At 40.8% G+C, this 19,901-nt stretch overlaps 2 protein-coding genes across 2 annotated transcripts in view; one reads left to right on the top strand and one right to left on the bottom strand.

The window, feature by feature from the left end:
* Positions 11,151–19,232, bottom strand: KIAA1143 (KIAA1143 ortholog). The gene is made up of 3 exons (XM_021387065.1): positions 19,090–19,232; positions 18,039–18,204; positions 11,151–12,665 (listed from the first exon to the last, which is right to left on the bottom strand). The coding sequence occupies exons 1-3, from the start codon at positions 19,195–19,197 to the stop codon at positions 12,457–12,459; spliced, it is 483 nt and encodes a 160-aa protein (XP_021242740.1). The 5' UTR covers positions 19,198–19,232; the 3' UTR covers positions 11,151–12,456.
* KIF15 (kinesin family member 15) overlaps positions 19,303–19,901 on the top strand; it is a 36,138-nt gene continuing 35,539 nt past the window's right edge. The window contains exon 1 of the mRNA XM_021387064.1: positions 19,303–19,541. Coding sequence (XP_021242739.1) covers positions 19,325–19,541 — 217 coding nt within the window. The 5' untranslated portion in view covers positions 19,303–19,324. The remainder of the gene's footprint in view (positions 19,542–19,901) is intronic.

The raw sequence follows: 19,901 nt of genomic DNA, 5'->3' as shown, positions 1-19,901 counted from the left end.
TCGCCGCCGCGCTGCAGCCACCCGCCCTGCCCGGCCGGGCCGAGAGGAGGCCGCCAGCCCCACTTCCCCGCCCGCGCGGGGGGAGGTGCGACCGCCATGTCGGGCGGTGCCGCTCGCCTCCGTGTACGGTGCGGGTACGGGCGGTGGCAGCAAGCTGCCGTGAGGGGCCCCGGTGGGCAGGGCACGGCCTGACGGGGCACCACCTGATGAGGAGTGGCTGTATTTTTATGAGAGGGGAATCTGTGTGTTCAAGCACAAATTGCAGTCAAGGAGAGGTGAGGAATGGAGTTCTCTCCCTCTCTTCAGTGGTAGATAAGAGTTTAACAGGGAAAGGTATAGCTGTGTTTTGATTTCTGCTGCACACGTTAGCGTAACGCTGGCTGCCCTCAAACTGTGTCGGTTTCTTTGCTTAAAATCTCACGGATTGTTTGTCAGTTCTCTGTTAGGAAAGCACACTGAGAGCTTGCCAGGCCATCTGAGCTTTTCCCACTTCTCCCTCCCCACACACCGCTGAGAAGCACTGTAAGAGCCATGGCAGCTCCCGCCAAACAAGCTGTGGCCTCAGCATGGCCACCCAGAAGGGAAGGAGCACAGTTCCCCCCCTCCACTGTCCTCCCACAGGCAGAGTGACACCTGAAGGAGGCAGGTGGTGCCACTGTCGTGCTGTGGTGTTCAGGCTGAGCCATGCTCCAGGCCCACACCCCTTCCTAAACTCCCCAGCCTCCCCCCTTCTCTGCTCCACGATCTGTGGTCTGCTACCCCCAGCACACATGTCCTTGCTATTCCAGCGGTCCCCTGTCTGTCTGCCCACCTGCAGCCTGAGCAGAGCGCGCATCCTGCATTTCTCTGTGCCCTCTCTGCTTTCCATGAGGGCTAGCATCCCCTCTCCTAGCAAGGCCTTTCAGGTGCAGCAGGGGGCCTAGAGAAGCCAAGGGGATGGGGTCTGCATGGCATGAAGGAGCCCGAAATTGCAGCTGTGCAGTGGAGGGATGTGCTCTTGGAGCTCAGGAGTGCTTTGGTGCTGGGCAGCCCATGGTCTCCTCCCCATCAATCTGGCATTTTCGTAACAAATCCCATGAAAGCCTGAGCCAGCTGAAGCAAAGCAAAATCTTGCTCTGGTATTTGTCAGCTTCCAACTCATTTTAAGTTGTGAATTAAGGCTGCAAGTGAGAGAGACTCTCCTGAGGGTCTCTGAGCAAGAAAAGTCTGATACAAGGCGAACAGTGCTAAAATTTGGAGTAACTGGCATATGTCCAGAACATGGTAATCCCTGTCACTTTGTCTCTTCACCTTCCGTTACCTTTCTTGCTATTCATTCCACTTTGCTTTGCTTGTTATATGTTAGTGATGTTCATTTTGCAGACAAATCCCAGACTGACGTAAATCACACCACATCATTGAAATGCCCCCTCACATCCTTTCTCTTTAAACAGCGTAGCCACAAACTGCTGTCTGGCATTTCCAAACAGATGTCAGACCTCTTGAGGTGGGGATTTACTTCTTCTCCACTTTCTGGCATACTAAGTTGATGACACATAATGACTGTCACTGCAGTCAAACAGTATGCATGTAATGATTCAGTGAATTTGATCCAGAGCATGGGAAGAGGCAAGACGAGGGCTGAAGTTTTGCTCTATGAGGATCCTCAGTGGAAATAAAGTGGAAAGATTTAAATGCTTTTGCCTATCACTGCTTTGTTCATAAGTTCAGCAGCTCGGGTACAGTCCTGTGGTTTTTAGAAAAATGAAATAAGGCTAGCAGGATGCTTCCTTGGTTAGAAAATATTTATTCCTCTGTACCTGCATTGATTACCTTTAGGTATGAACAGCAATGCCATTCTCATCCTTCAAATGTTCATTCTAGTCAATAACAAAATTAATTTGTATACCAACAAATCCACAGCTATCCAGGAGGGAAATGAGATCAGTATATAATAGAGAGGAGATTTCTGGCAAAAGGGAGAATGTAAAAAGAGCCCTGCTTATAAGAATTATTGATAAAAGAATTATATCTTTATAGAATTCAATTCTGTATCTTGAAGCATTTTATACACTTAGTCTTCAGTGAAAGCAGCAACCATTGAATGACTGCTGTTTGGTGAAGAAAATTGATTTTAAAATCTCTCTTATTCGTTTACAATTATTATTATTTTGTACTAAAGTAGCACCCCGGAGTCTGTAGCACAGATGCAGGCTCCTCTGTGGTAGGCACCAGGTAAACTCGTACCAAGGGACTGTGGCTCTTTACATCCATCACCCAGGAAATGGCTTTTAAAGTGCACAGCTCAAAGAGATCCGTGTGTATTTATTTATATGTTATTGAATGACTGCACTAAAGCTGATACCTGAAATAAAAGCATTTATTAGTCTCAGTAGGCTCTCAAGCACCATAAGGTACCTTAAGAAAGTTCAGTGTCCACACACAGAAGACTCTAACTCACTTAAAATCCAAATCCAGCCTTGAGCAGCTGTTGTGACAGGCACAGTGAACTCTGAGCAGCCCACAGGAGGATAAGGACTGGGGTATAGAGGGTATGGGAAATGGTGACATGCCATTCATGTGCCACACATGCCTTTCAGCTTCTGCCTGCGCTAACTCAAAGCTGGGAGGTAACGAGGAAATGCAGACAGTTTGCAAGGGTGGGATAGGTTGCCAGTACCTTACCTGACTGAACTTAAGAAACGGGTATGGCAAACACTCACTGGTTCTGCTCCAGTGGTACAGTGAGCAGGACTTTCCTTCTCTGCAGGCAGGATCTGCTGGGTGGTGTGGCAGCCTCAGCACGGGGCTGTAGAAGGGAGGAACAACTAAAGAGCCAGTGCCACAAGAGGCACAAAGAAAGATGGGACTCTCACAATCCAGAAAACTTTACAACATTTGTAAGTAGGTAAGCTGGACACAGAAGTGGTAGGAAAAAAAGTTTTATTCTCCTGTTATAGTGCATGGTGAATTGCCAATATGGGAAAACAAGATGTTGAGAAACAGTATTACCTTGGAAGTGCATGACAGGAGGAGAAAATGATCGCCATTGCAGTGCCTGAATAGCAAAGCTTACCTTCCTCTAAATCTCAGCATTAACCAATGGGCAAAATGAATGAAACTGCAGTTTAAGGTCAAGCGATCCTTTGCCATGTACCGTCACCACAGGGGAGAGAAAATGAATGTTTTGAGCAATGCAAAGTAGAAACAAGTGATGTGAGTAAAATCCATCCTCAGACAAAGACTTATGCTAAGCCAGTGCATCTGATGTTGAAATTTAAGGAGTACATGGGTTCTGGAGGATTTACCTGTAGGAGTACTTTGTTCCCTACATATGCAAATGCAGTATAAGCTGGGGAACGTGCACAAAGAATGCACAACGCAGACAGAAGGGTAGCCATGACCTGGACACACCAGGGTATCTGTATTGCTTTGTCCATGTATCTCCAGAACATGTAATGTGCAAGTTCTGTGCAAAACACATGGGCAAATATGACAAAAGCTACTCTTGACTCTGATTCAAAGCCCATGGTAATCAAGGGAAGTCCATCTCTGCAGCAAACTTCATGCAATATCCACAGCTTTCGTGCAGTCACTCTACAGCAAGGAAAGATTCATAGAGGAAGTGGCATATGACAACACCTTGATGCACATTTCACCGTCATTAGAAACAAGTGGTAGCACCCTTCTCTCTGCAGTACACAGTAAGACAGTTTATTAACCAAATGTTTAGTAACAATTTTGCCAGCCTTAGTAGTATATGTTGAATTCTTTCAAGTCTTAGCTTCTGGAAGCATGTGATTATACCAAAATCCTGGTTTTATGCTTTGGTTTTTAATTTTACTTTAGTTTCTATTCTCCATGTGGTAGTAGAGAAATCTAAAAATCCATGAAAGAGCTTCTGAGTCAAAATCAAACCCAAATAAGTGAGTATACATACAGATATGTGCGTGCGTGTATATGTAACCCTACTTCATGGTTTGACATAGGAATTTTTAGAACCTGAGGGCTTGGTGGTAACTGTGATCATCAATGAACAGACATGAACTTTGAGGAAAGAAACATACGGGGTCACACAGGTGAACGCTAGGGTAACAACAATCACAAATGTGACAATGCCAATTTTTTGGCTGCTCTAAACCAGCATAGCTGTCCTGAGTTACAGAAATCAGCAGCTGGGCCAGGAACTAAACCTGAAATCACAGAAAAAAGAAAATTCTGGGAAAGCAGACATTTCATCTTGCCTCACACCATCCATCTTCTGTTAATTTTTTTTTAATTTTTTTTATTTTTTTTGCATTTGCCCAGAAAACATGCCAGCATGTCTTTCACAGCGCTCTGATGAAGAAAATTCAAGCTGCTCTGCCTGATATTAAAAGAAGTGGCTTTTGGTTATATTTGGATGCAGTCCAATTGCTAAACTGTAAACTGCAGTATGTAATGCAAGAACAGCTTGAAGGGTAAGCAGCAAAAGACAGATGAAAATGGAAGTTATCAACAGGAATAAAAGAACATGTGAGCAGAAAGCAGCAGGAGGAATACACAGTGTCTGAGAATGGAGAGAAATGCTTTAACACACTTTAACAGTGGTATTTGTGATTTAAGCACTGCCACACAGTGAAGCTCAGTGTTAGCATTATGATGAACTGGAGAGGAAGAACGAGCTTTGGAATGAATAGAAGCATAGCATGTGGCCAAATGTGTGATGACATGCAAATTGAGAATCACCTTACCTGGAATATGTTAGATGCTGAAGAACAATGCTAGCCACTTAGTCAAGTGATGAAATCAAAGTTGCAACACGTAAGATTAATGTACATTAGAGGAAACAGATTCTCATGCTGTTAGAAAGATCATGGTTTGGTTATAAAGGACTCAGCAGTGCAATCTCCAAGTATATATCATTCCAACATGTCCAATTAACAAAATTGTATTCAAGTGTTAGTAATTAAGTGCAGTATATCAACCTTAAGCTTTGAATTTCCCCAGATATTGTCAGTTTGAATCTGACTCTTGGCATTGTGATGGCGTGTTCTTACTTTTAAAAGGAATGATAAGGTCCTAGGAATATCACATCAGCCTTCCTAATGAGGGAACCATAAAAATAGGGCTGGAAGGGACCTTGCGAGGTCATCTAGTCCAGCCCTCTGCCCTAAGGCAAGATCAATTATACCCAAATCATTCCTGACAGATGTTTGTCTAATCTGTTCATAAAAACGTCTAGCAATGAAGATCCCACAACCTCCCCAGGCAATCCGTTTCAGTCCTTTGCTCCAGTTACAGCTGGAAAGCCTGTCCTAACATCTTCCTTAAATCTCCTTTGCTGCCATTTAAATCCATTAGCTCTTTTTCTGTTCCCAATGGACACAGAGAACAATTTATTACTTTCCTATTTGCAGCAAGTTTTACATGTCTGAAGATTGGTATCACGTTCTTATTCCCTCCTCTTCATCACCTATCCCTAGATGTAGATACCCAATTCTTTCAATCTATCTCCACAAGTCATGTTTTCTACACTTGTGATCAATGCCATTACTCTCTGCTGGACATTCAAATTGGTCTACATCTTTCATTTTTCATGTATAGTGTACAGATCATTACTCCAGCTAGGGTCTGGAGCAAAGAATAACCAGGGTAGGATTGCTAAACTTTTCTTCTTCATGACAAGTTATTTGCAGAGCCTAAATTGCATCAGCTTTCCTCACATTGTGGCCTGTGTTCAGTTTTTCATTCAGAGTAGTCACAGATCTCTTCCTGCAGAATAACCACTGAATCAGCCACTCCCATCATTTATGTACGCAGTTGGCTATAGGAATTCAATGGCAAGATCCTGGAGCGTTCAGCATTTAACTTCTTGATTTTAAACTTGTGTATCTCAAACTGCCTTGATCAGGTCTTCTAAAGACTAATGTTGCTACAGGTATCATTTCACTGAGAACAACAGAGTAACATCAGAAAAGCATTTAGCTCAAGCTGCTCATCCAGAATTAACACCATGTTTAGCATATTCAGTCTGCAATAATCTGAAATAGTGATTTCTTCTAGAGGAATCAGAGAAGTTTAAAACATGAAAAATTAAACACTGAATATTAGAGCTCAGAGGTATCTCAAGGTGATGAAAAGTCTCCAATGTATCTGTATCCTGATGAGCATAATGGGCAGCGAGTGGAGGGCTCGGTCAAGCACAAGTCACACCCAAATTGGATGAAATGGGAACTGTATCAGCTCCAGCTTGGCTAGTGGTCTAGGAGGAGAGTTCCATCTCTATTTATTTTACACAATCTTCCTTCTACAAGGAACCAAGTATTTTTTCTTTCCGCTCTAGAGGCAGATGAATGTCATCTTACTCTACTTTTTATTTTTATTTTTATAATAATTTGGCATGATTAAAAATTAATAGTGGAATACTAACTAGCTTAAAGGAGCAAGTCTTCTAATTCCATCAAACTTGAATGCCTAAGCCCCACAGATGCCTTTGAAAATCCCTGCTCTGAATGTTGTTGTCCATTGGATAAACAGCCCGGACATCACTGGCTTTCTACACAAACATGGCCTGCCTGGAATAACTTATGAAAATCATAAAATTGATTTAAGCTCTGTTCAGTGCTCCATAAATTTTATGCAGCCCTTAAATTATAAAACTGCTGCTGCTGCCGTGGCACTGATCAGAACAATGCTTTATCTCTTCTCTAGGGATAGCTGGCGTGTCAGAGGAGAACAGAGGAGACTGAGGCAGCTAAATTGTTTGTTTCAGTTTAACAGGGCAGAATAAAACAGCCTGGATGCCAGGGCTCTAGTTCCATTGAGACTGTGCACATCAAGTTTTTATTACCAAAATAGCTGTTACAGTCTTCCCTTGCCTTTCCTTATTACTAAACCAGAAAATATCTTTCACTGATTTCACAAGGACACTTTTTTTGCCTACCTCATCAGATTTGTGAAGGACAACTACAAGATACTTGAGATGTTCCCTTTCTGATCTATAATCAGCATGTTCCCGTTCTCAGATACATGACAAGAAAATGCTGTGGCTATCCAATTGCACATTGATGTAAAAATGCTCTGCAAACCTTATCAAGTAGCCTATCCCGCAGCCCAAAATTCTACCAGAAAAAAAATACAGGCTCTCTGCTTTTACTAAGGTTTGGTTTTTTAGAAGTATCTGATTCTTTTTATCTCTACATTCTTTGGCAGATTAAAAACATCATTTTTTGGCACTGAATCTAAGACAAGGTAAGATAAAAGTCCTCATGTGGGGAAACTATGTTTGAATGGGCTCCCTACTCTTAATCTTGGCCTACTCACATATTAAAACTGCAGACTGCAGGCTTTGTCCTGTGCTAGCAAACTCAGATTAAGAGTATCACTGCTTTTTTTTTTCTAGAGAAGTCTCATCTGGAGCAGTCCAGTTTTCAAAACCAAATGCTCAGTACATTTTATTAAAATCCCTCTTTTCATTGTTTCAACCTGGGCATCCAAAGTCAGCAGCTACTGGGAGTTTTTTTTCTTAGCACTGTCGCTTTCCAGCTCTTTCCACTCTCCTGACAGCATTTCCTGGTCTGTCATTCAGTCAGTTGTCATTTTGAAGGGATGCGTTTTCAACCTTTCTGTACTCACGCTTTTCTCCCACGTAACCCTGTGAGCTTCATTCTTCTTCGTATGCTGTGTTTTTGCTCAGAGGTATACAAACCATCTGTGCCTCTAATGCAATGTTCTTAAATAGCCTCCAGGCAGATCTCTATGGTTTTTAAGTATTTCTCTTTGCCCTTCAGCCTGCTGTTAACCATTTTCCTCGTAGTTTTATAATCTGCCCTTTTAAAGTTCGTTGTTGCTACGTTGTCCCTAAGGGAACAACTCTTTTTATGATATCAAAACCAAAAGTGTGCCATGATCACCATTACCCCATGGAGGCTTGATAACTTCCTCTTACAACTTCTGCCTATTACAAGGGAGCATCCTCTGGCCCATGGCCTTAACTAATCAGGCTTTGCACTAAGGACTGCCATGGGAGCCAAGGGGAAGGATTACATTGCCAGATGTGCTGGAATGGCACCAAAGCCATTTTACATCTCCTGATAGAGGGAAAACTGCTTTTGCCAGCTGTTGTTTTACCTCCAACAAAAAAAAAAGAAGAAAAGAAAAAAAATGATGGGAAAAACACTCTAAAATTCATTCTCTCGTAATTTTCCCTACTGGTTCCATCCATTTTCCTCAGGAAGAAGTTACTTCCCAGAGGCTTGCTCCAAGGTGTTATAGGTTCTGAAAATCTTGAGGTCGGACTACAGGAGATTGCAGCCACTCATGCCATTTTTCTCTAGTTTTTCTGGTTACCCTTGTTACTGCTGCCTCTGGAATGGTCTCAAGGAAGTGGGGCAGAAGAGCAGGTCTATGACATGGAAAATCTCTTGGCAGATTAACACTTCACTGCAGGAACCAGGGGATGATGCTGACAAGGCAGCTGATACACCAGCCTTTCTGTCTGGTAAATGGACAAAGGACTGATTTATGGCATCTTGCCACAAGAAAGGGCTATAGGTTATTAACCAACTTCAATGGACAAATACTTGCTGAGACTGCATATCATACTTCTTGCGCTGAACCAAAGGTAATGACTCATCTTCAGGCATGCCTGATGTCCTTGAGAATGCAATTGGCTCCACACAGCCAAGTGAAGCATTACTTAGTTAATACACTACAGCACAAGGGAAACAATCAGCTGAAACGAGGACATTGCTACTTCCTGCTTCGTTATAAATCTGCAGCTTCCTAACAGGATTATATACTGGAGCACGGTAAAAAAAAAAAAAAAAAGACATTAAGTCTTGTGATGAAACTTAAAAAATGTGTAATTAAAACAGCTAAGTACAGGCTTCTTGTGCTTAGTGCATGCAAAACACAGCCTTTCATCCTCCAGTTATACTTCCTGGAAAAGCACTGGATATAAAAGCTATTAGATAGAATTCTTACTCATCTCTTTCTGTTTAGGTCAATGAAATGAACTTTTGCAGTCTGAGAGATTTGTTTTTAACTTTGAGTCAAGCTAGAGGTATAACCAAGGATAGGAACACAGGGGCTACCTGCCCGTACATGCATTTTCTTGCTCACTCTGCCCTGTATCTTTGTAATTTCCTTTCTCAGTAACAGAGCATTGTTGATGATCCACCTTAATTCCTACCGTTTAGAAAAAGATCCTATTTCTTTCAAATAGGGATTTCCTTCCTTGATCACAGACATCAGCATCGCTCTGAAATAAGTGCTTGGATATCATCAGGAAAGCCAAGATGGTCAGTCAGCTTTGCAGTGTAACAAAGCCTCCTCTATAAACACCCATCACTACGGTGCTGTTATGCTACTGCAGTTCATCAGGTTTGTTTCTGCTTACTGTTCAGACAATAATGAGAATTAATACCATCAGTAATTGTTTCTGCGTCTTAATGAACTGGAACTTCTCAAAGATTTTATCCATAAAAACTGTGCACAATTCCCTTACTAGTGAACAGGCCACATCTGACCAAGTTTCCAGTGTTGGGTAACAAGCCTCAGCTATTTTCACCTTCCTCCTTCACAGTGCTTCTCTCACACTTAGCTGAAGTGAAGCTCCACAAGAGAGGAAAAACAAAAAAAAAGATGACTCCCTACCTAAGAGAAAAAGGAGGAAAAAAAAAAAAGCAGCAGCCAGAAAGTTTGTCCATTCTAGGGGATAGCCCCATGTTCCGTTTACTCACTTTGGCTTCCCCTTTATCAGAAAGTTCTTGCAATTATTTTTTTCCATGGGCCATTGCTTAAGGCAGGTGATTGCTTAAGACAGTTTCACATTTATTTCCTAAATGAACAAGTAATTGTTCTCTTTAGTCACAGGTTCCATGGGGTGCTGATGGCGTGTGTAATTTTCCTGATGTGTCATGTTAAAAACACTGCATTTTCACATGACTACTTGACTAAAATGCTTTTGTGCATCACTCACACCTCTTAATAAAATATATCCAATTAGTTATTGTTAGGTGAACTGGGAGTGAAATACAATAAATACAAAGGTCTCCTGGTCAGAGCACTACAAATCAGAGTCATAATAAAGGAAAAAAAAAGGGTTTCTGTATCCACTTTTCCTTACCCTGCCGTGCTGCCTGAAGAACAACATGCTTTTCATTATATTATTTCCAAGCAAATGCAATTAATTTATTTGCATTCCAGACATCTGTCATGAAGTTGCAGGGCTAGGAGCATGATTAAGCAGAAGTACTGTACCCAGAATTTGAAAGTAATTCTCTTTTTACTGGACTTGAATCTAACAAGTCTTTCATTAGTAAATTTTGTTTAAATGCAATTGCTGACAGGATCCAAACAAGACCTCAGTCTCCCTTTCTGAATGTGCCAAATTGGCTCCGCATTTGGGAGGCTCTCTCAGATTTTAAGGTAAATGTAAATTCCTCTGATCTACAGCAGGCGTTTATCTCTTGATAACCACATCTCCTAAACTGCTTTTTGCTGAAGCAAAAAGCTTTAGGGCTCTGCAAGAAAGATGTAAGCAAGTGTGGCTTTGTGCTGATGACCAGAACTGGAAATGTTTAAGTAAGCATTAATTGGTTAACTCATTCCTTCATTGGTCTCAGCAAGTCAAAATATTTACTCAGTTATTTAAATATGCCCAAATATTCCTTCAGAATGCTGTAACACTATTGAATTTCTCATGGTTTTATATATATATATATATATATATATATTTAAATTGATTCAAACAGATGTTAATCATACAAAGTTAATGAAAAGATTAATCTCTGGGAACCTTTGATTCTCTGTTTCTTCTTCCTGTATTTTTCTTTATTATATATGCTGAATACAGACAAATTAATTGCCTACAAAAGTAAAATGTCCTCATGGGAATTTTCAGGTTGTTACACTGCACATCTCTGGCAGCTGTAATATCAGAGCAGAGCCACATCAATACCTTAATATCCATATCTAGTTCTAGTTTTAATCTTCTGAAAGGATAATATATTTACTCATTTTCAAAATCAGGCAAACTCAACAAGTGTGAAATAGAAGGCAGGCTTGCACCTGATCTTATGCTATAAGAGGCTGTGATATATGAAGACAGGTAGCAGCTATAATAGACTTCATTATCGGACGACTCCAAAAATCCCATTTTATGCACTGAATTCTTAATTTAAATATCCTTGGACCACTTTCAGAAAACATAATTTATTGTTTAATACCAAATTAGCAAACTAAAAACAGCTGTTTCACACAGCAACTTCAAATTTGCTCCTCAATGAAGCTTTACAGCCCAAATAATTTCAAATGACCTGTCATGCAGCACAAGAACTGGTTTCATTGCTTCATACCCTGTAATTTTGCAGCAGTCCCAGTCTTGCTTAAATATAGCTACAGAACACACAATATATTCAAGTCATATCAGACTCATTAGTCCTATTTCTACCTCCTTGTGCTTCTCAATCCAATCAGCGTCTCGGTGTTATTTAATTTTGGTACATTCCATTACATAAATAGTACAGAAATGGTCATTTTCAGTGTATTGTACATAGTCAGTTGAAAAATTTTAAAACTTTCTAATACAGCCATAGTATTTCTTGACTTAGTTTTCCTGTTTACAATTTCCTATTCAAACAAAATTAAAATAGCTTTCCACAGATTAAAGATGAAATGCATTTTTAAAGAATAAACTGAGATCCCAAACAATTACAAGTAGCTAGCTAGAATATACTTCCAAAAATACACACCACCTTAACACATCAGTGTGATAACCAAAGTGTACAATCTCAAAAGGTTTTGGCATCTTTCTTTTGCATTAGTTGATACAATCACAATTTTTTAGATCTTGCCAGCACAATCAATTCAAATTAATTTGATGCTTCTTGGACTGCATTCAGTGAAGACAGCATTAAGACTACATGATTTTAGAAACTGCAGGCTCAATTACTGCAAGAGCTCACAAAGAGCTTATCTGCCAAACCATACATGCAAAATTTAGAGCAAGCTTTTGTTAATATATGAGCCAAAAGACATCAATTTCTGTTCCATAGCAATGAAGTTTCTCTCTTTTGAATATTAAGACAATAATAAGTAAAAAAGCACACAACTCTCAACTAAGCCCGACTGAGAGAGAGGAAACACAATTTTACTAATGGAGGACATTTTAAAATGAATTGATTGAAAATGTATTTAAGCTGGATATGTACAGGTGTATTTTGCTACTCATTTAGCTCGCTATTTGAGATGCTACTCATCTCAAATAACTTTGACACAGTTGTTTAAATTCTCTTTTAAAAATAAAGATGTGAGATACTATTCATACAGTTCCACCTGAACTGAAAAGTCTGAGCTCAGTTTTGCTCATGCTATGTTTCTCTAGTTGAATGACAACAAAGTAAGAAAAGATTCAGAAATTGGGTTTAAATTTCTAAGAAAATCCTCATTCTTACTCTAATCCCAGGAAGGACAAATAAACACATACAGCTCCTAATCATCATTTTCCTCATCATCAAATGAGAGAAGACTGCTGTTTTTCACTTGCTTAACTGTACTCTGAGAAGTAGTTGCTTCTCTGTTGGTTTTTGTCTTTTTCATCTTCTTACTTGAACTTACATTGAAGTCCAAAACCTTCTCTGATGAACGTTTGGCTGGCTTCCTGAACATAATTTTTCCATCAGCAGACTCTGGTTCACCATCTGTAACGAATGGAATAAAATGAGAACTCAACTTCACACAAACATACAGAACTTCACTATTGTCTTTTCTTTTCCCCCAGAACCAAGATTAGTGAAACCTCTGATAGAATAAAAGAAACGTGACTACATGGAGGTTTTTTTTGACTACAGTCTCCATCGATGAATGCCCTCCAGGTACACACATCTGTTGCATGGCAACCAAACCCTGAAGACAGTTCTTCTCCTGTTGTTCCTACTAAGAAATAGTTTCCCACTAACCACAGCTTTAACTGCAATGACTGTGAGCAATAAAATTATGGTAGCTCTTTAAAGAACAAAACGGCACATATAAGGGACAGAGCTTTTCTTTTACACTAATAGGCTATGCTTTGAAAAGAAATAACTGTTTCTTCTTCTCTGCCTGTAGTAGAGCAAATAGTTTAAAACGTAATCCCTTACATTCTGAAGACCCTTTTTAAGAAGAAACCTATCTTAAAAACCTGAGCACCAATTCTGTCAATGACTTCTACATTGTGTACACTTCTCCAGTAGTTTGTGAAAGAACACTACTATGCAGAAAACAGCTAACTAGGTTTTTTGAAAATATTTCAGTACTGGCACATTAGAAAAGCTTTACACTCGCCCATAATATCCTACGAAAATAAACTGCGCGTATGATAAGCTTATTTGTCAATGGATCCACTGTGAAATCTGCATGGAAAACTAGGTATTTACATGCGGCACACTTGACTTACAAGTTTATGAAATGTCAACAATAAATTATGGGAGAGAAAAACAACTATTTCTGAAAACAGACCACACCAATCAAAATGCACCATGTATCACTTTTCTCGGAAGCTGGGCTAAAACGTCAAGACTCAAAATATTTTTCTTTCCACATAACTGCCTCTATTTTAACTCTTGGCCTGCAAAACGATGTTAAAATTCCAGTATGTGCTCAAGGACATTCCTTTCAGCAGGAAGCCCAGGACAGCTTCAGAGAGCTGTGATGTGTCAGCAGTGCTTGACAAAGAATCAATCAGATGACAAAACACAGCAGGCGCAGGCTTACCTAAGCAAATTGTGAGGAGAACAGAATATACTATTTTGAAAGACTTTGAGGTAGCAGCTCAAGAAATTTGTGTTGACTTGTTAGGATCGTCTTTCCCAGCTGGTAAAACACTTCATCCCTTCTGATTTTACCAGACTGTTACAACATGTCAGCTGTCTTTTTTGTTTATATTGATGACCCTCAGAAATAGAAACGTGTTAAGAAATGCAAAGAAGAGGTTAAAGAAGCAACCTTGGTGTTGGTAGTTTTTTAAAAGAGTCCTGATAACAGACTGTAACAGTATTACAGACAGCAGGATTTCTGATAACTACACTGAAACACGGAAAGTAAAAGACAAACGATGTAAAAGTACCACGGGACAAATAATAAAATCCATTTCTCATAAGAGGCAGAAAACCATCACTAGTAGTTCAGCTGTGACCATTCTAAGTCATTGCTGCTTTTACATCTATCGCAAACCTTTATGCTGGTTGACTAAGGAGTGCATTTTCAGACACGGAGCTGAAAACTCACTTCACCAGTGACATCAATGTACGAAGCCACAAATTCAGAAAATTATCTCCTATTTATTACAATTTGTATCTTACAAGAGGAGTAGAACTGAGTATCTGAAAAAGAAACACTGCTCTTCTGATTATTTTGTATTTAGTAGTCATTTGCATGGTTAACAGCACAACTTTTCAGCAGTCAGCTTCTGTCCATGTGGCTTTATTAGGCTTTGGGAGGAAACAAATGCCAATAAATTGGAAGAAAGGACAGGAGGAACAGTACAAACAATATTTCAAGATACACATCTATTCAATGACAAGGGTTGGAAAAAATTTATGGTACCCTAGTAAATTTCTTTGTGTTTCTATGGCTCTAAGTTCAGGTCAGCGATTTCCAATATTCTTTCTAGTGCTTTCTGGCCACCCTCTTCTATGCATGCCTTTGGAAGCTTTTACTACAGGAGCTCCACACATCAGTATCGTGAAGATAAGATCACCAATCTTCCTCAGATATTCGGTCTCATGTATTTATGAGAAAAAAAATAAAACAGCATTGAGAATGTTATTTATGAACTGTAAAATTAACTCTGATTCAGATTCCTCCTGTTCACATGGTGAAGAGCAGCACGAACCCTGAATGGGATATAACGGCTGTGTAAGCTAAAGCAGTCTGATACTCAAGACAGCATTGGCTGTAATCTCTTTGCCTCTCCTCTCTCTTTTCCTTCCCTCGCCCCAACATGTAGAATGCAACAAGAAGAATATCAGAAGAGTAAGGACACCTGCAAAATTTGGTCATCTGCAGAGACAAGATGAACTAAAAAATCTGTAGAAAAATCAATTCTGGAGACTGTAATGGATGCTGGGAGAAAGTATCTAGCAGTAATTACCATCTATTGTGCAAACTTAATTTCTCATAAGACCACTGTTATTTATCTATGAACTGCTAGTAACCATTTATAAAATGCTGCACAAAAATTTAAAACAAAATGACTGTTGTTAAACAGATGACTTCTTTCTAAGCCTCTAAGGCAGCCCTCCATGGATAAAATATTTCAATATGGAAGAACTTTTTCCTTATACAGCAAAGGTTAAGTCTTAACTAAAAATGTGCTCTGTGACGATATTTGCAAAAGGCAAAAAATTGTGTTCTGCCTCAGGAGGCAGCTTAGTGCAGCTAGGACATTAATCAACTTTTTTGTTTTTGCCAAATTAAAACAAAAGTGCTGCTCATCTTTTAAAGAAAGCACAAGCCAGAGGAATCGCTGGTGCCCGAGATAAAAAAAAAAAAAAAAGTGAATCTGCATCAAACTGGTTATAGAATAAAATGAAGCAGAAAGGATGCAAATGAAAAACAGAAACTCCTAGAATAATATCCCAAGCCAAAGCCTGAATACAGGAACTTTCAAATGAAGACAATCCATACAGATACATAGGAAAGAACAAAACCTCACAACGAAGTACTTGCAAATTTTAGAAAAACTGACAGTTTTTATTCACAATGGATATATTACCTATGATCTACCAAAGCACTTTGGTACTGATGTCAATATGGTGGGAGGAAAGACTATCAGTTCTGAAAACTGTTTCCCTGCTACTCTTTCAGTCTTTGCATAATTTCACTGCTGATCCAATTTGGGGCTATACATTATGGTGTAGTACCTGTTACATCCATTTCACTTTCTACTGCGAGATAAAAGAAATAAGAAATTTAATCGAATCATGCAATGTCAAGCTTTCATTATAGTTCCAATTTATACAAGTGACAATTACCAAAAAAAGAAAATAAACTAACACATTATTCAAAATTATCTTTATTAAACTGGAAGCAACAAGCTGCCTAAATACCTGCCTCTGACTATAAATTTGATATAAAATCTCTACATTTAAATCTCCTGACTGACATGGCAAAGATGGACAAAGACTTGAAGAGGCCTTCAGCAAGCTGCAGCAGTCATCCACATCTTCACTGACAATTTCACACTCAGTCCTCTATATAGCAGAGGTGCATACATACAAACACATTTACCCTGTGTATATCCATAAGAACAAAAAGCAAAAGCAGGCCAAGACCTCAGAGTAACAGCAAAGGCAGATGAGCAAACAGTAACACTGTAATGCAGAACGGAAGGCAGCACTACCCACAGTATAGCATGTTAATAGTCCTGCTACCTACTACTGCAGATTTTTTCCCTCAAGTGCATGTTATCTCTCGGTGAGTGAAGGTGCAAGAGCAGAGGTCCTCAAGTCCCGCAGGGACTCAACACTACTATCCTTACTACATAGATTTATATTTATGTCCTAGGAATCCATTTTTCCACCAGAGAAGTTCAGTGACTCCGTTCAAATACACTCTCATTTTCACAGTGTGTATTCACCTTAGTAGATCAGCTGCTTTTGAACTCTCTTTCACAGCATGGACTCCACCTCAATAGATTCTCATGGACAACTGCTTTTTTTTGCCTAGCTTTACAAAATCATTTTTTCCTCCTACCGTGACCGTTCAAAAATCAACTTGCTTACATGAAAAAGAAACCAACACTGAAAGAATGCCATTTCTTTCCAGTAGGTTGAAATTTCTAGCAGTACTAGAATGACAATACAACTTTTGAAAAGAAATCATGTAACAGCTATACAAACGGCAACACCAATTACACTTTCAGAACAGAATTAGCAAGAGTTTTTCTGTTCACTCTATTAAGAATGCAAAGCTGTAAACAGATTTTCCAAAGAGATTGAATAATACAGTGAAATCAACAATTTCCCATCAAGAGACAAGGCCTTAATTTTCAGCTGAAATGCCGCAGTTCACTCTTCTCACTGGTCTGTCATCCACCCACAAGAACAACAGCTTTCTCATACTAGCTGTAGTTAGTATGTATTTTCTTGCATCAGTTATTGAACATATTGTCCCCCCTCCCCCCAGGTTCTAGATAGTTTATTATTTCCAGAAGAGGTAAGCAATGAAACAAAGACCAGATTTTTTACATTACTATCTTTAAACAATGTAAAAGCAAAACTGTTTATCAGGGTGTTTTTGTTTTCAGTGAAATAGTCTGAATTTTCGAAGCAAAATAACCTGAAGGGTAGTTGAAACTTTTTTCTACATTCATACAAAAACATAATGTTGTGGAAGATGCATAAGGAACAGCAGAAATAATGAAGTCTGGTTCTAGATTCCAAACCTGCTTTGAAAATCCAGACTCCCTTTCCTTTCATCTCACTCCCTACATTCTTGAAAACCTTCTGTTCGCTTCCTTTCTTTCTCAAGTCACACCACAGCACTCCTAATTGTTTTCTATGTGCCCTGACTACTAGCTGTACAAGTCAGAATGCATACTGAGGATGATTTCAAGAAAGTAATGATATGGAGCAGTCAGTTAACTTATCAGGAAATTGAGCTTACAAACCAGTCATTCTCTCCTCTGAAGCACTAACCTGAGTTTCCTCCTTCAACATACATATTATTTTATAAACTCATAAGAGTACCTCTAAAATGTCCAACCTCGATGTCAAACATAGTTAATTAACTCATTAATGAGTTCAGAAGTTATCACAGATGATGTCAGGAAGATAGAGCAGGCTAATGACACTCCATTTCCCTACCACCAATTATTATTAATAAAAAATTAAGGTGGTGCTTTAGAGGTAGAATGATGCACCATCAAGAAAAACGTAACTCCAACAGTATAAAAAGACATCTCAAACATTACTCCAGATTGGGAATCAAAGGTAATATTAAATGATAGAAAACAAGCAAGGATCATCAAGCTCCCTTTTATGGTTCTCTTGCTTTGGCTATACAATGCAAGAAATGAGTAGTTTGAAATTCACCTTGTTCACTTGACAAAGAGGCCTTAGCCTCTTTGATTTGCTGTTTAATTTTCATTGCTTCTTCAGCAGTCAAGTCCCCTTTTTTCAGCGTTACCACTTGAGGCTGCTCATCTTCATTGTCACTGCCATTCTCAGAATCACTATCTGCAAGTGGAAGCTGTTCTCTCTAGAGAAAAGAAACAAAATCAATTCTGATCAATTGGCACAACAGAAGGCAGTAGTCTTTGGTTTCACTTCTGCAGCAATGTTAGTGAGGAGAGCTGGCACAGCCTACAGTGCCAGGCTCTCCCAATGCACTTTGCCTAAATGACACAAATCTACTGTCGTATCCTTCAGCAAAAGTGTGTTACCGCAGCCATGGCATGCACTCCCAGTACAGTAAGAACAAACAGGGTTTTTTGGTTTTTTTGGGTTTTTTTTTTTGTTTTTTTGTTTTGTTTTTTTTTATGATTTGCTCATACTTGGAAACTAAAACGGGCTCATAGGACTCATTGCAACTGTTTGGACAACACTCCATACTCCATCATTGAGACACAGGGTCCCACAAGAAAAAAAAAAAGCACACACAGGCCCTGTGGGCCCTACTGTAGCATCTGCGGCTGGTGGTTTGGCATTAAGACCATTTTAACCCTTTGCCAATATAACCTTTTATTGTATTCTTAAAACATTTCTTTCCCCTAGCCCAGGCCCTTACACTTGGGGCATTTCCCCATCCCCCCACAAGCACTTGGACGCTGAGAGAGGTGAAACCAACCGCTCTGTGAAGGGGCACCAGGGCTGCAATTACTAAAACGATAATGAGATGGGACAGTAGTTTTTCAATTTATTTTCATCTTCGGCAGAAGAACAAGACCCAAGGCAGCCCCAGCCCATAGTAAACAGGCAGCCACCAGCACCCCCGCCCTTCAGGTTCATCTCCCGCCTCCCAGCGGGCGCCGTCCCCTTCCTACCCCCAGCAAGGGGAAGGGAAACAGGGCCATGGCACATGGGGCCGAGGAGTGCCACACTGACGAGCAAGGAGGGGGGTCTCTCTCCTCAGGAAGGCCGTTACCTTGGTTTCCACAGTGGGCCCCTCCCGATACCCGACCTGCCGCTTAAAGCGGCTGAGGAAGGCGGGCTCGGCCGGCCGCACGTAGGAGACCTGGTTCCTTTTGCTCATGGCCGCAGCCGCCAGGCCCGGCCGCTAACGGCCAGCCGCCCGCTTCCGCTGGCGGAGGACGGCAGCCCGAGCGGGACAGCTAGCACACTTCCCACTTCCGCCCTGCTGTCTCTGTCCCCATCACGTGATGAGGGTAGAAATACTTCCAGCCAATAAGAGGAGAGAAGCCAGAGTAAGGGAAGGAGTCGTGCAGCGAAATGGCTGCGTTCTTCTTGCCTTCACGGAGGGGGTGGAGTCGTGCTGCTTTCGGCTCTTAGCGCCAAATTCAAACACGCTGCCATTTTGGAGGAGCTGTGGGCGGGCGGCCGTAGGGCCGGCGCGGATTATGGCTCCCGGCACGAGAGGTAAGGGGGGCAGGGGAGTGGTCGGGCTACGCAGCTCGGGGGATCTGAGGAGTGCATTGGGGCTGCTGTCACTACGCAGGGACTCTATGGGGAATGGGTCCAGCACACTGAGGAGGCTAAGGTGCGTGGCGGTAGGATGGGTCTGTCCTGTGGGAGCGGGCGCCTTCGGTCGGGTGTCCCAGAGTTGCCTGTGGTAGGGACCCTGGCGTCCCCTGATTCACTGTGAAGTAGAAAGCCACTGCAGCTGACTGTGGGGTGCAAGTGCTCTTGAAGCGCAGAGCTGTGCAAGATGATGCTCGTCTGCACAGAAAAGATTCCTGCGCTACAAAGCGTTCGGTATCGCTTCCTAACAGTGAAAAT

This window comes from Numida meleagris, chromosome 2 (genome assembly GCF_002078875.1).
Source record: "Numida meleagris isolate 19003 breed g44 Domestic line chromosome 2, NumMel1.0, whole genome shotgun sequence".
Taxonomy (NCBI): domain Eukaryota; kingdom Metazoa; phylum Chordata; class Aves; order Galliformes; family Numididae; genus Numida; species Numida meleagris.
Note: the sequence above shows the minus strand (reverse complement) of the source record. Positions and strands in the feature narration are given on the sequence as shown.

Bases quoted from the DNA above. Each gene is read 5' to 3' on its own strand.
- KIAA1143 (XM_021387065.1), bottom strand. From the start codon at position 19,197: ATGAGCAAAAGGAACCAGGTCTCCTACGTGCGGCCGGCCGAGCCCGCC. The intron at 18,205-19,089 runs GTAACGGCCTTC...TCTTTTCTCTAG, and splicing joins GGCCCACTGTGGAAACCAAG to AGAGAACAGCTTCCACTTGC. The intron at 12,666-18,038 runs GTGAATTTCAAA...CATTCGTTACAG, and splicing joins CTCTTTGTCAAGTGAACAAG to ATGGTGAACCAGAGTCTGCT.